The 16,388-nt window shown below is 41.9% G+C and overlaps 1 protein-coding gene across 3 annotated transcripts; it reads left to right on the top strand.

Moving 5' to 3' along the window:
- The first annotated feature begins 879 nt into the window (after positions 1–879).
- Positions 880–10,238, top strand: MSANTD4 (Myb/SANT DNA binding domain containing 4 with coiled-coils). Of its 3 annotated transcripts, none has more exons than XM_057399747.1 (3): positions 880–976; positions 6,882–7,511; positions 9,202–10,238. In XM_057399747.1, the coding sequence occupies exons 2-3, from the start codon at positions 7,050–7,052 to the stop codon at positions 9,775–9,777; spliced, it is 1,038 nt and encodes a 345-aa protein (XP_057255730.1). In that variant the 5' UTR covers positions 880–976; positions 6,882–7,049; the 3' UTR covers positions 9,778–10,238. The 3 variants fall into 3 exon arrangements, with proteins under 3 accessions (XP_057255730.1, XP_057255729.1, XP_057255728.1); XM_057399746.1 differs by lacking the exon at positions 880–976 and adding an exon at positions 5,810–6,052; XM_057399745.1 differs by lacking the exon at positions 880–976 and having other exon boundaries at positions 6,422–7,511.
- Positions 10,239–16,388: the final 6,150 nt, after the last annotated feature.

Below are 16,388 nucleotides of genomic sequence, written 5' to 3' on the forward strand. Positions count from 1 at the left end.
CAATAGAGGTAGCAAACTTCAGGGGGAAAAAGTATTCGAATTTGAATTATCTACCTGCAGGCACTGCCTTAAGCCTGCACAAAGGGTACGTCACCAGGGCAACGGGATGCAATACAGAGTATGTGCCAGACACTTCCCGTATGTCTGAGACAAAAAGGAAGAGTCCAAGAACCGAAGGCTCCACAAAACTGCTTGGCATGTGTATTAATTACATTAATGACACGGTGGCTTACACAGACATTTCATGAAGATAATGATTTTTTATTATTATTTTTATTACAGCATCACCACAAACGTTATTTCACACTTTTAATCACAAGCCCCATCGTACAGTCAAACCACGCAGTTTGGGAAACAATGCATACTGCTATGCGTTAGCTCAGCCACCACAGGCCAGCAGGCCACACCGGCTCCGGAGTTCTGCTCGCTCCTGCGCGGCTGTAGAAAAGCCCACTGGCCAAACTGGGGCCTATAGGCACACCAAAAGGGGAGCACCGGGACGCGTAGCTCCCCGCTCCCTTACAGCCCTCCACAGACAGAGCTAACCCTTTTCACCGCCACCAGATACCCCCCTCAAACACTGCAGGCGTGGCGGCACCACCAGAACCACCCCATCTGGCTCTACCGTAACCCGGCGACATCCCCGCCGCCGGAAGCTCATTGAGTGGAGAGGCGGCCCCTGACAGGCACTAGCCAATCACCTGCAGGCGTCAGGAGGACAAGCAGCCTCTGTAGCCAATGCTAGCTAGGTGTTCCGCGCGGCACCGGCCCCGCGGGGAGAGAAGTTGCTGCGCCCCCAGTCTATGTGGGGGATTCCGGCCCGCCTGACGCGGCGGGGCGGCGAGGGGCGGGGGAGAAGGGGCGGCGGCGGACCGCCAATAGGCGTGGGGAAAGGGTTGACAGGCAGCTTGCTCTCCCAATGGGAGAGCGGTGGCTTTTAAAGGCTCGGTGACCCGCAGGGGAGAGTTGGGTGCAGGTGAGTAGTCCGTGCGGCTCCCCGGGGACCTGAATGCGGTCTGTTCTGTGGTGGGGCTGAGGCGCTGGTTTCTTCCATGAAGCCGCTGTCCGCGTTCAGGCAGTCCCCGGTCTCTTTGTAGTGAGAACGGTGGTTTCCGCCACCCTCGGCCCAGGGTGATACGGTTGCCCGCCGTTTTCTGCGGCCCCGCGGGGAGGTTTTCCTCCTCGTTCCGAGAGAGGCGGAGGCCGCCCGCGAGTCACTTGCCGAGGAGGACCTGGTCTGCAGGCCGGGGTGGGGCGCGGTCCACCCGGTTCTCCGGGGCGGGGCAGGGTCGGGGGTGTGCGGGGGGACCTCCCGCCGAGCCCTCGCCGTTCTTTTGTTGCATTCTCCGTTCCGCAGCGGGGCTTTGTGCGCCTCCTGGCGGGACCCGCCTGGGTGGGCCGCCGGGGGTTGTGCCGCACACATCTCTCCTCGCTTCAGACTGATTAATCTGTGGATTGACCAGCCTGACTCCGGAACGGCTTTCCATCCTCGGTACCTTCTCTTTGCTTCGTTAAATTACCCTTTAGGTGTTGGTTGTTCTCTTTAGCGCTTGGCTTTTTATGTTCTCAAACCGCAAGATTTTTGCAGAAAGGACTGTCCATGGAGTGGCGTGCTCGGCAGCACCCAGATCCTCCTGTACTAAAGCCTCTCTTAGTACAAAAGCAGAAGTTGTTCCAAGCCAAGTAGTCATCCATCATGAATCAAAGTTTTCCAGAAAGCCGTAAGCTTTAGTATCATGCAGCGGTCATCCGAATCTCAGTTTTCATTTAAGGGAAATAGAGGTAACAGGTCCTCCTGTTTTGAAGTTTTTGCTCATCAGTCATGAGCTTCAAAAGGTTTGGTGGGCTTTTTTGAAGAGGTTTTGGGGCCTTTTAAAGAAAAAGGTAAACCATCAAGACATGCTTCTGAAATACAAAAGTTGTGATTTTTCTAGAGAATAATTCCAGTTTAATGCTAGCAACATTTAATCTTGGTGAATGCATGGATTTGTTTGTTTACTTGCTTGGTTTGTGTTGGTTTGGTTAGTTTGTTGGTGTTTTGTTGGTCCAGCATGTGGTCGTACAAAAAGACACAGAGGCAGAACGTGGATCCCTGTGTCATTAAGTACATCAAAGCTGTTCAGTGTATATGTGTGTTCTTTATGGAGTGTTCTGTTCAGTTCTGCAATACTTGTTTTGTTTCAATGATGACAAATAGTTTGTGTTTCTTCAGTGGTGAGGACTTTCTTGGCCACAGATTGCTTCTGACCTGGCAGATAAGCTCATAGCTGCATGTTGCTATCTTTCCTGGAAGACCCTTTAAATCTTTGTTATCACATGACCAAAATTGTTTCTGTTTTCCTTGCCAGCACTTTGTATCTCATGTAATGGCCTGTTTGCATCCTGCTATTTCCCATGGATTTCTTTCTCACTTGACCAGACTGTAACTTTTCCTTGTCAGGTGATTGATATCTTTGGTTGTGTACCAGAAGTAATTTTGGTTCTGTAGTTGAGAAGGAATTTTTTTTCTTGTGGATGTCTTCTCTTGCTTGCTTTCATAGTGAAGATTTTTTTTTTTTTTTTTTATCTCTGCTCTGATCTCCACATACTTTTTCTGAGTGAACTGCCCATCTTCCCAGTTGGTGTTCTCGGCAGGTATTTGCTGTGGAATCTTCTGCTAAAGACACTAAACTGTACAGCAGTTATGATTCTGATTTCAGAAAACCTGTAATGTCTGTCTGCTGTGTTGTTTTTTTGGTGGGTTTGTTGGTTTTTTTTTTCCCCAGCTGTATGCATTTCATGTTTTAGACTTCATATCAAAGCCAGACTTGAATGGGCTGTCATGTTTTAACCTGCAGCTGAGTACCATTCAGCTGCTTGCTTACTCCCCCTGGTGGGCTGGGGAGGAGAATCGGAAAAAGGTAAAATCTGTGGTTGAGATCAGAACTGTTTAATAATTGAAAAGGGGGGGGGGGGGGAATAATGGAAAGGGAGGGAGATAACAAAAAGAGGGAGATTAATAAAACAAATGATGCACAATACAGTTGCTCACCAACCACTGGGTGATACCCAGACTGACCTGACCAGTGATCTGCCCATCGGGTGACTCCCCTCAGTTTATATACTGGGTATGAAGTGCTGTGGTATGGAATACCCCTTTGGCCAGTTTGGGTCAGATGTCCTGTCTCTGCTTCCTCCTGGCTTCTTGTGCCTTCTCTTCACTGGCAGAGCATGAGAGACTGAAAAGTCCTTGACTTAGTAAAGGCATCAGTGTGTTACCAGCATTATTCTCAAACTCAATCCAAAACACAGCATTGTACCATCTACTAGGAAGAAAATTAGCTCTATCCCAGCCAAGTTCAGAATACTGCTCTATGTCGTGTTTTTTAAATCACATCTTTAGAAATGGTAATATTTTTTGTTGTTTTGGGGTTTAGATTGAGGGTTTTTTCTGTAACTTAGCTAGAATGTGTACAAATTCTCACTTATTACTATTCCTGTCCACTTATATACTTCTCACATGTAAGGAGTAATATCCTGGAGACATCTAGCAATGTCAGAAAACTGAGTACTGGAAACCTCTGCCTTAGTTAGGTAATAATGCTTTTCAGCTAATATATTAGAAAGGCAAACAGTCCCATAGTGGAGTTGATCTAACAGTCAATATACTGTTAAGATAATTCATTACCACCCGCTTGTGTTAATAAGAAAGGAATTGTCTTTAATGAAGCAATATGCTTTCAAAAAAGAAAGAATTGGAAAAGGTAAGATATCCTTACCAATTAGAAGTTACTCGTAAATTTTAAAATAAGGAGATTTTGCTGCCCTTTTACTGGGAAGTTCAGAGGCTTGTATTAAACATGTTCTAGGGGAAAAAAAAAATGAAGTCAGAACTTCACATAAAAAAGGAACTGGACTCCAGTAGTTTCCAAGTTAGCATTATAATTCTTCAAAGGTTATGTGCTTGGCTTATGGCATAAAATCCAAACCCATGATTAGGCACCTCACAAAGAGAGCCTGGATAAATCAGACAGGTGATGCACAACACCTGCACAAGGAGCAGCGAGGCTGACCCGCAGGGTGACCTGACATTTATGTGGTTTAACTCTGAACCTTCTTTGGAGCCAAGGTAAAACCTTGGCTAGCTGGGTCTCCTGCATTCGTGCAGAATTGTATTTAGAAAACAGTGTTCTCAAAAGTTTTATTTGAAAACACTTTGTTCTGTGTTTGTGCCTACTTTATCCTGCTGTGTTAGCACTGTGAAATTCAGGGTGGGCCAGGCCAAATAGAGATATGAGTCTCTAAAATGCTGTAGTTCCCTGTTACTGGGGAATGACCAGAGCCTTGTTAATCCCAGCAGGGGCTAGGTGAAGGATTTAGCCAGTGTATATCTTGAGCTGAAAATGGCTGTGATTCAACAAAAGTCTGACATTTAGGTACCTTAAGAGACAATTAAGTATCTACTAGTACTTTCTAGAGTTTGATATATCCAACTGGCAAGTACTTTGGAAAATCTTACTCATTCAATATTACTTGAATATTCACTTAAGTACATGGCTTGAAATCAAATATGAAATGCTACTGATTTCAAGTAAAAATAAGTGTGACCTTAGAAGTTCAGTGTCTTGGTAGTGACAAGTCAAAAATACTGTAATTTTTCTGAAACTTATGTAAAGAACTGTATGTAATTCTTCCACCTGGAAGACAAACTCAAAGTCAATACCTCTGACTCTTTCACACACACTCCCCACCCTGAAAACAAGTGGGTGCAAATATGTGTGTTTCTAAAGTTGCGGTGAAGATCAGAGTCATTGACCTGGTTAATACTTGTTCATTCCCCAGTAACCAGGAATCATGGCTTAAATCTATGCATTTATCAGTCCAGAATAATTGCCTTATTAGCTTCTGAAAGGGCCCTCAATTCATTCTGTGTGCAGGTAACTTCTTCAAAGAATTTACCTGCTTTTTTAAAAGAAAAAGTAATTGATACACAGATCAAGAAATTCAGTTTCTGCAATAGTAGAAAATCACTAATGCTGTATTTGCATTTGAAAAGAACAGCAAGTACCAAATAAGTTGATTTACTGCCAGGCGAGTAAATATGATGCTGCTTCCTTGAAAGACCAAGTATCTTTTTTTGTGGTAAACTTATCATAATGGAGGTTAAGGGAGACACAAAAAGATTAGATTAAAGGTCTCACAAAAACCTGGTGTTAATTCCAGCAACTACAGTGCTGTGTTCTGGCATAAATCTGATTTATTAAACAGCAGCTGTTTTTCTCAGTTCTGGTCATGCCAAGGGTCTACATTACAACAGTAGGTTATTTTTTTTTTTTTTTTAATAATTCCTTCTTCCCAAGACTAATTATTTTCAGAGGGGCAGGAAATTTCATCCATCTTAAACATCAACATCCAGCTTCCAACTTGTATTGAGGAGTCAAAAAAGTGCACGTGAGCATGTAGAGTGGTCCATGCTGTTACAAGCTTATTCCACGCTTTATGCAGTTGACATCTTGGGATTAGGTTATGCAAATTTGCAAGCTAGTAGCCGTCAGAAGTAAATGGATTCACAGTGAGGGCAGTATTTTAACAAGGAAAAGTAGTGAAACCATTTCCTGAACACAACTTTTAAAAAATACGTAATGCCAACATGCTTATGCGTTAAGTGTGAAAGAATGTTGCATGATGTGCGAAACTTTGCAAGAGACATTTATAGTCAATAGCACATTGGAGATCAAGAACTATGTCTAAACTATGATGTGCATTATCCCCCAGATGAAGAGGTTTTATGTAATTTGCTGATGTGTGTGTTTTAACCAAGTTTAGGAGAATATCAGGAGAAAAAAATATTTAGTAATTTAAGAATCCTGTATAGCTGGGGAGGAGTTAAGGATTAAGTCCATTAGTCAGTATCAATCGAGTATGTAATACCCAAGCAATTTGCTTCAGGTGGACAAAAAGTCTGTACTAGATTAATTTGTGAACAAATACAGCAGCTTGAAACTTTAAGTACTGTATAGTGAATGGTTGGCCTACTTTGTTTAAAGCCTTTTAAACCTACCTAAAGTGGCAGGTAATGTTTTACAAAAGAAAGTGCAAAATAAATGCAAAATTGGATCATTACGGGGTTTAGCTTTCTCTTCAGCATCAGGCATAGTGCCAGCTATTGCTGGGGGTAGAGGACTGGTAGAACTTTGAACTTGCCATCACATCTGACATGAGATGTTTTGCAGTGTGAGAAGGGTAGAGGAGGGCTTTGCCATGAACGTCGAGTAACTTATTCCTAAATCTGTTTCTCTAATGGATGACATTTGTTTGAACTAGTAGTTATTTTCTGACACTTAGCAGAATTGCTCCAGTTCTTTTTTTGTGATTAAGAAGAGTTAGAAGAGTCTTCAGAACATCTCTTCATATTAATCTACTTTCTTTTTTTTTTTTTTTTCCCATGGAAATGGTGTCTTATTTAAAATGTATCTTGGAAATTTCAGTCCTCATAACATTTCATGTTTCTGAAATAATAATACAACAATTTCAGCTTATTTTGGAAATAATTTAGCATTCAAACTGAAATGTGTATGTCAAATTTCAGCATTAAGCTAATCCTGACTGGCAAAACTGTAAAAGTTGAAGGAAAATAGCTGTATTTTTGTAATGGAAATATCAGCTCAACCTTAAGGGTTTGGTACATGGGTATATTAATGGATTTATAATTCATCAGAGATTACAGCAGGTATCTATAGCTACTTTATATCCACAATTTAACAGAATGGTTTGCTTCTGTTGAATGAATGATCCGTTTGAAATATGCATGCTTTAAATGGTGACTTAGGGGTCAAGTTCATTAAATGAAGATATACAGTGTATACTTTGGAGATTTATATTGTTTGCTCTTTTTCTCTTAGGAAGCCTGACAAATAGGAAAATACTACAAAGTGAAGAGAAAATTCACTTCACGAGAACTGAGCTCTGCTTTGATTGGCTTTTAAATTTTATTTATATTAATAACTGATTAGTGTCAGATCATCTCTGTAGTCTACTGTGGTGAAATTATTAGGTTAAAGCTGGAAAAAATGAAACAATTAAAAAGAAAAAGGAAAAGCAATTTTAGTGTTCAGGAAACTCAAACACTCCTTAAGGAAATCAGGAAAAGGAGAGAAGTACTCTTTTCAAAGCAACTTAATACAACAATTAATGAGTTGAAACGAAAAGCTTGGGAGGATATAGCAGAGTGTGTAAATGCTGTAGGTGAAGGAGAGCAAAGAACAGGGACAGAAGTGAAAAGGAGATACCTTGACTGGAGAGCACTCATGAAGAGAAAACGTCTGAATGCAAACATCAAAGTAGTAGGTGCTGGGTTTCACCTTCCTTCATCCAATTTAGATGACTCTCTCAATGAAGACATGGATGAGAAAATGGGATTTGCAATTGAATCTAGTTTTGAATGGCAAAATATCACTGACTTCAGAGAAGCCGGTGGATCTTTAACAGAAATCAAAGTAGAAGAGGAAGAGGAGGATCCGCAGAATTTTGAAGTGAGTGACTGACATATATTAGCTGTATGCAATATGGCCTTCATTTCATTTCAGCAGAAGGCTTTTTGCTGTGTTTCTTCAAGTATTTGTTCCTGTTTTTTCTGAATGTGTGAATTAAAGAAACTGTAGAAACAAATATGTTTCAGAGAGATGGTATTCAAGTCTAGCAACTTGCAATTGTGTGTAAGCTCTTACATGTTGATTATTAAATTGATATACCTCAACTTTGAATATTTTCCATTTGTATGTGCCATAGGTAAGAATTAGTTAAGTCAATAGAATGAAAACATGTTGTTGAAGGAAACTGGTTATTTTAATACTTAGGCTGTCTGGATGGGTGAACAGAGAAGAGAAATGCACCTGTTTAACAAATGAAAGTATGTGATATCTTCAGGTACAGAAAGAAATAGCATACAGAAAGAAAAAGGATACTGTTTGCATTTTTAAAAGTGAACCCAGAGGAGATTAAAACATTACTTGAATATGTCAGTCATCCATTCCTCCCTGACAGATTTTAGTGTGAACTTGGCAACCAGCTGTGGGTCATGTAGACAAGTTGTTACTTCTAGTAGTATCATCGTCCTGAGATAGGCAACCAGGTAGAGTGAAGTCAAATGTTTGGGTAGTTTTGTTGTACCTGTACAAATATATGGGTCTCACTTGGAAAAGTGGTGCCCAAAGAGTCTGGGTTTTGTTGTTGGGAAAATTGGGGTTTGGGGGTGGCAGGGACATGACATGGACACAACATGACAGGAGGTGGGAAATAGCAACTTCTGTCAGCTCAGTTGAGATGTGTGCTGGGAAGAAACCAGCGTAAGCTGTTAAATGGTAGTGAGAATACTGACTGACAACTGCTGAAAAACAGTGTCTGCTGTAATGCTAGAGGACTGGCTGCACCTCTCATTGTCTTAAGATTTTCTGAACTATCTTCATCAGTTTACCCTTTTTTTTGCGACATCTTTCGTGGAGACAATAATTCCTTGTGTACTATGAATCTGTAGTACATGAGGGCTATAATTCTGCATTGAGTTGTTACAGTCTGCCAAGTCAACCAGTGGTCCTTACCACGTAGTCACCTGCATCATAAATAGCTTTACAGTAAATGTGATAATACAAAATTGGTTAAACACATTCTGTTTATTGACCCACATAATACAATTGGGAGGGTTAGGAGCCTGTGAAAAATGTCTGTGTTAAATGTTTTTTAGAAATGGAATCCTCAAATTAATGAAGGCTGGGTTAGCTTACATAGCACATAGCTTATGGATCCAGCTGCTCTTATAAATAATTAGTCACAACAAATTCCTAGTGGCTTACATAAATGCCATTCAGCTATATGAAAAGTAAGAACAACATACACATTTTTAGATCCAGTTTTTTATCAGTGGTTCTGAATGCTCTGTAGTATCTGTTGTGAAGTATTTTCTATATGTTCTAGCATGTCCACTAATAAACTGATACACTGTTTTTCATTACCAGATATTAACTTGCAGTGTGTTTCTCTACCTGTATAAAGGTAGAAAACTCTTATTTGATCTAACATGGTTATTTCACAGCGTGTGAGTTAAACAGTTCTGAGTAGCTTTAAAGATGGAAAAAAAACAGTGTGTTCTTTTCAGTTGTTCGTAAAAAAATTTATTCTGGCATGAAGATGTAATATAATTCTTCTCCATTGCATTCCTCTCTGCAGTTTCCCATTGAGGAAGAAGAAGAAATTTTGTCATCAGTTTTGCCAGATTCAAAAAAGGAAAATGACCTACCAGAATTCCCCCAGATTGAAGAGTTTGGAAGTCTAAACTCTGTTCAAGCTAGGCTAGCCTATGAAGATTCTCACTTGCTTATAAATCTGGAGAAGCAGAAGGTGGAGCTGGAGAAGCAGCGACTAGATATTGAAGCGGAAAGGTTGCAAGTGGAGAAGGAGCGCCTGCAAATAGAAAAAGAGCGGTTGCGGCATGTTGATGTGGAGCGTGAGAGACTTCAGATTGAGAAGGAGCGGCTTCAGATCGAATGGGAGAAGCTCAGGCTAGAGAGACTGAATGCTGAAAAACCTGCCCTGGAAAATGACCTCACCCAAACTGAAAAACCCATCATGCAGCCACTGGATCTAGAAACCGAGAAGTTAAAACTTGAAAAAGAACGTTTGCAGTTAGAGAAAGAGAGGCTGCAGTTCCTAAAGTTTGAGTCAGAGAAGCTGCAGATTGAGAAGGAACGCTTGCAAGTGGAGAAGGAGCGCCTTCGAATTCAGAGAGAGGGTCACTTGCAGTGAACTTCTCAATGGAAGTGTCAATGTTAGCGTTTTGATGTTTGTAAAATAGAGGTAGTTTTTTCTTAATACTGAGATTGTCCTAGAGACGAAACATTCTTCTGTTCAGAGTCGAATGTTGATGTTAAAATGAAAATGAAAGGAAAAGAAAAAAAGCAAGGAAAAAGAGTGGTGCTCAATATGTCTGTGTGCCTACATAAATGAGCTTATGTGTGAAGTTGCTTTTCAGTGTGTCAGAATAAGTGTTATATTCTCTTGTCTTCAGTATTGTGTGGTATTAGTTTGGCGTCCTCCATCCTCCTCTCATAGATGTGTTGAGAAGAAGCAAGGCTGAACATTGTACTTTTTTTCACTGTGCTAACAGTTAAGAAAGGGTAAGAACAAATCCGCATATGTTGTGAGGACATGGTGCTGATGATACGCCACACAGTAAGTGCAAGTTAGACACAACAACAGAGTTGTGATGCGATTGATTCATTAATTTCCCCATTTTGGTTTTTTCCACCCTCACAATTGGAAAAAGAGTTCATGAATTATGAAAAAGTTAAAGTACAAGATAAATTCACTGCAGTTTTGTTTACTGTTGTTCATGGCTTGAACTAAATGGGAGTGCAGAAAACAGTATTCTTCCTTTTGCATGAAGTACTTATACTAGATAAAGTTACATATCAACCATACGTACTGTAAGCTGACTGTTGGTTGTACCAGGCTGGAACACGGCACCTGGGTTGGTATAGCACAGGGACTCACTGACTGATGAGGCATGCTATCTGACATCTGTGATGGCCCCCTGGAGTAAATTGCTAAATCTGCTTTGTTCCTTGAAAGACAGTACCCAGTGATGGGAGTCTTGGGAGTGAAGAGACAGAACGCTCTTGTTAGTTCTGCCTGGCCAGCACTGAGATCATGTTTGTGAGGCAGCCAGAAGAAGCTTCTGTGGCTGACACCATATAGTATGCTTTAATTAGACAGATGGAAGTGGTCAGTGCTGAAGGCTGTCAGTATTTTTTTGTTTTTCATAAGCAGTGTAGTCATTTAATAATAAAAAAATGAAGTTTTCTGTTATTTCATACATGTCTAAATCCCAGCTGAGCCAGATTTCACATTTCTGACCTTTCTGTGAGGTGCTATGTTTTGTTGACTCCATTTGAAACTTAGGACTATGAGAATACTAAATCTGAATATATGTTGAGTGACTTATGTGGATTCTTGTGCAAGTAAATATATTTATACCACTACAGGATTACTTTTATTCTGCAAAGAAAATGTTATTTTTTTATTACTGAAACAAGTGTGCTTCTACAGTGCAAATAAATTTGACTGCTACAATCCAGAATTGCTCTTGATATTGTTTGTTTACAGAGAAACTGGGCTGCATATGAAGACAAACCTGGATACTCTATGCTGCAGCACCCTAAACTTGCTGATACCTGTATTCCCAGTGGTAAATGGAGAGATGAAGCACTTCAGAGTAGGGCTGAAACAAGCCAGTACTTATCTGAGAAAGGTAAGAGGAAGAAGACACAAACCAGCTGGACACAAGTAGCCCAAGGGAAAGGATATCGGAGATTCTTTTGAATGTGGGTGGGTTGACCTTGGCTAGACACCAGGTGGCCCCCAGAGCCACTCTGCCGCTGCCCTCCTCAGTTGAACACGGGAGAGAAAATACAACCAAAGGCTCATGGGTCAAGGTAAGGACAGGGAAGATCACTCAGGAGTTACCATCACCGGACAAACAGACTCAACTTGGGGAAATACTAATTTATTGTCAATCAAAATTGGAGTAGGATAATAAGAAATAAAACCAAATCTTAAAAGACCCTCACCCCTCCCATCTTCCTGGGCTCAACTTCACTCACATTTTCTCTACCCCTCCACTGAGTGGTGCCAGGGGACGGGGAATGGGAGCTGTGGTCAGTTCACACCTTGTCTCTGTGTCCTCCTCAGGGGAGGACTCCTCCCACCCTTCCCCTGCTCCAGTGTGGGGTCCCTCCCATTGGAGACAGTTCTCCAGGGACTTCTTCAGCATTGAGTCCTTTCTGCAGGCTGCCGTTCTTCATGAACTGCTCCAGCGTGGGTCCCTTCCATGGGGTGCAGCCCTTCAGGAGCAGGCTGCTCCTATGTGGGTCTCCTGTGGGGTCCCAAGTACTGCAGCAGATCTGTTCTACGTGGGCTCCTCTTTTCATGGACCACAGCTGCTTCCAGGAGCCTGCTCCAGAGCTGGCTTCCCACAGGGTAACAGCCTCCTTTGGGCTTCCCCCTGTTCCAGTGTGGGGTCCTCCTTTGGCTGCAGGTGGAATCTGCTCCACCATGGACCTCCCATGAGCTGCAGGGTCACAGCCTGCCTCACCATGGGCTGCAGGGGAATCTCTGGTGCCTGGAGCACCTCCTGCCTCCTGCACTGACCTGGGTGTCTGCAGCTGTTGCTTTTGCATACTGTATCCTCTCTTTGGCTGCAGTTGCTGTTGCACAGCTTTCCCCACCACCCTCCTTCCCCCCTGCTTCTTACTGAAGTTATCCCAGAGGCACTACCACTATCACCAATGGGCTTAGCCTTGGTCAGTGGTGGGTCTGTCTTGGAACTGGCTGGCATTGGCTCTGTCAGACATGAGGGAAGCTTCTAGCAGCTTCTCACAGAAGCCACCCCTGTAGCCCCCTGCTACCAAAACCCAATAGACAATGACAAATTTTCAGCTCCCTGATACATACCAGAAATAATTAAAAACAGCCTTCTGTGATTTAGAGAAATTCTCTTTCCCTTTTAAAACATGAAAGAGGCAAAATTCAGGCAGTTTATCAAGATTGCCTAGTGTATACAGCATTTGCCCATTGAGGGGTAACTTGGATTTCATAATCACTGTATCCTGAGGTGACCAACTTTATAGATAGCTGTTCTGACTGCCAAATAGGGTAAATAGCAACAAGGGCAACACAGCCAGCTTTGCAAGAGGTAGTGACCAGAAGGACCAAGCCAGGACAAAGAACTTTCCTATGGTCTTGTCTGTAAGAAGTGCTTGGCCAGGAAGGAGCAAGTATGGAGTCTGGCTCCCAGTTTGACAGGTAGTTACACTGCTGCTTGATACCAGCATCTCTATTTTCTTATTTTACTCCAGTTAAATGACTTAACCATTAGGATAATGGTTTGTATTTTACATTGTATATATTGGGAATTATGCCCCAAGTGCATAATGTTTTGGGGAAAATAAATAGATAAATCTGAACCATTTCTGAATTCTGATTTGTTTCAGAAATTTGAACACTTCTCTAAATGTGAATAGAGCAGTATGTAAGCAATTATTTCTTCTAACAGCTATTCAGCCTCCTGGGGAAATGATGCATCCTTTGCTTATACAAAACCTTTTGGAAAATGCTGAATGATTAAATTAAGTATCGTCATAAATCATTGAAAATACAGTTTCAACATAAAATTTAGAGAAAATTACAGAGTTTAATACATCAATTTTATAGCTTGTTTTTTTTCATACCAAAATTGCAGTCATTTTGTGGTAATTTGAATTTAAATGTCGTATCTTTAAATACTAATCTGCAATCTCTTCAACTTCAATTGCTTGATTTACCAACCTGGGATCAGGACAGCAAAGCCTATGGGCAAGATTTCAACCATGTAAATGTCATGAAGTCAGGACATAAGCATGAACTCAGTCCTTCTGTAAGAGAGGGCGAGATTTTGGGCTCTTGCTTAAAAGAACGGTGATTATAAGTAATGAGTGACATTTACAGACTTGGAAGAGTATTAAGAGAGAAACACACACATGGAGAAAGAGGCAAGTATTTGGAGGAAAAAGAGGAGATGGATGAAGAGCAAACATTTATACAGGTGTTTTCACAATGCAGCTTGGAGACAGACAGGCTAATGCTTAACAATTTCCTAACAATCACCCAGAGAAGGCCATAGAGTAAGGTTGCCAATGTGGTCCCCAAGAACAGCCCAGGACTAACAGCAGCCTTACTCACAACAGGACACATCTGAGAAACCACAGCAGGATTTAAAGGCAACTTCATTTCCTTGCACAGGGTTCCTTGGTATTTCTGGCCATTTTGAGCAACTGTCACTGTGCATAAAGAGATGCTGCAACCAATGTATACAGAATGTATAAAATTTATTGATGAACAAGAGATGGTTAGGATTTAATAAGCTCTCATGCTAAGCATTAGTATTGTGATGGAATCATAGAATGGTTTGGGTTGGAAGGGACCTTAAAGATCATCTGGTTCCAACCCCCTGCTATGGGCAGGGACACATTCCACTCGAGCAGGTTGCGCAAAGGCCCATCCAGCCTGTCCTTAAAACAGTTCCAGGGATGAAGCAGCCACAAATTCTCTGGGCACCCTGTGCCAGGGCCTTACCACCCTCACAGGGAAGAACTTCTTTCCAATATCTAATTGAAATGTGCCCTTTCTTTCAGTCCTGTCATCACCTCAAGGTGTCTTTACTAGCCAGGCAGGCATCAGCCAGCAGAGGAAGGGTGATTAACCTCCAGGGCTCCCTGGTGCAGCTCTTTGGTGGTGCTGAGTTGTCATCTTCTACAGTTTTTAATTTTTCCTTATTTTTTCCTGCTTTGTTATTTCTTTATTTTTCAATGTTGGTATTTTTTTTTACCCTTAAATCCTTGAAGTGCTACTGACAACTACCTCAACTATCCCACCTCCCTCTGTAGTTTTATCTGATCTTCCTTGAGCATCTTTCTGAGCTTTTTCTCACAACTTCACAGTTTTCCCATTTACATGAGGCAAGGTTAGGCAGCTGGGCTGTGCTGGGTCCTGAATTAGAGATGTGCTGGGGAGGTTGCATGTGTACCCGCAGAGTTGAGTGGAGCCACCCAATCTCCCTGATAGGTCCACTGATAGGTGCCTTTTCAAAATGTAGCTGAATTACGTTCATATCTTGTTTCGCTTCCCCAAAGAAGAAGTTTCTAAAATCCCCCTTGCAAGTGGGAACAGAAGCTAATAACTCCTATTTCTTCGCCTTTTCATAGAACTTTTGATACAGTTGCCACAAAAGAGCATCAGCGACATCATCTCTCTCCAGCTGAGATGCCCCCTGAAGCTCCCCTCAGAAAGCCACAGAGTGTCCAAGGACATGGAGTCAGATCCAGGGCTGATATTTTCCAAACACAAAAATACCCTCAAAAATCCTACTCCATGTCAATCGAGAGCCTTGACAGAAGTGATAGGTGGGAGAAGATGGAGAAGGAAAGACTGAATTTTCTCTGGTTTTGCTGAAATCATTAGTGAATTTAAGATACAGGGTGTCAGAAAATGCCTCAAATGCAATAGTATTCAATTATTTTTCTTTATCTTGTTATTTTCTTTTTCCTTTTTATTTTTCTCTGTTTTCTCTCTTTTTATCTTTTTCTTTTTTTTTTTTACATTTTTGTTTTCCTTTTTCTTTTTCTTCTTTCTCTTTTCTTTTTCCTTTTCTTTCCCTTTTTCTTCACCTAATGAATGGCAAAATCTAGACTTACTACAGAAGATTGCTTAAGGCCTGGTGCAGGTTCCCATCTCTCAGGCTGTCATTCCTCGCTTGCTGCGTTAGGACACTTGCCACCTGTTTTACCAGAGTTAGTAACTGCAAGATTGGCCCCTGCTCCTCCCATTCTCAAAGTGCTTTAAAATGTTATCCAGGTCCGCTCAAACCTCCCAGTGTCCCATTCAGGAGTGGAAGTGATGGGCCCCTGCCTCATTGCTCAGAAGTTAGGGAAAGACTGTTTTTCCCTGCTCCACTCTCCCCCAGGCTGTCACCCTGCCTCCTTACCTTCCTGGTGCCTGCTCTACCTTGTGTCTTTCACTTTTCTGTCTTAATCTAGCTCAGAAGTTTCCGAGGTGCTTGTCACTTTGATGTCCATACATCCACACGGTGCTGATTTGATCTCTATTCGATTTTCATATCTGTCAATTTCCACGACACTGACTTGTCTCTTTATTAAAACAGAGCATGAGAAGAGATCAGTTTCTGGTCACTGCCTGGCCTCCACTGACTTTCCACAGAGATCTGGTGGTGATATATTTTCCCTTTTTTTCCTTCTGTGGAGAAGTAAAGGTAAGGCTTTCTCTTTTCCCACCTGTCTAAGCAAGAAGAATGGCAGGTTTTAATTCATCACCCACAAGGAATGGATGAAAGAACTGAGGTTACCCAGTAAAAAAAAGGATTGAGGGGAGGTATAACAGCCTTCAAGTACAGGAAAACCTGAAGGAAATTATCTGCTCTTTCTGCTTGCTGCCAATGAGACATGGAAGAATAAGCCTAAACTGCAGCCATGGACTAGCCATGAGGAAAGAGGCTGGCCAGGACATAAAGGACTGGTTCAAGTGCCCAGGGAGGCTCTATGGTCTCCATCATTCAGCAATTTTGAAAATATGTTTGTCAGACATGAAGAATGATGCAGACACTGCGCTCCACCAGCAGTATCAACAATGTCATGGATAGGAGCAGCGAGAGTATTTTCTTCTTTTCCTGATTATCTTTCCTATGCCACCACGTTGCAGGCTGGCTTCCCTTGAAGTTTTGTCTTGTGAGAGGACATGTCAGCTCTGCAGGGCAAACACGAGATACTGCCTTTAGTTTTCTGACCTCCATTTGTCTCCTAGGCTCA

The sequence above is a fragment of the Pezoporus wallicus genome, unplaced genomic scaffold (genome assembly GCF_028554395.1).
Source record: "Pezoporus wallicus isolate ANWC-B61680 ecotype Strahan unplaced genomic scaffold, APGP_CSIRO_Pwel_v1 scaffold_6446, whole genome shotgun sequence".
Classification (NCBI taxonomy): Eukaryota; Metazoa; Chordata; class Aves; order Psittaciformes; family Psittacidae; genus Pezoporus; species Pezoporus wallicus.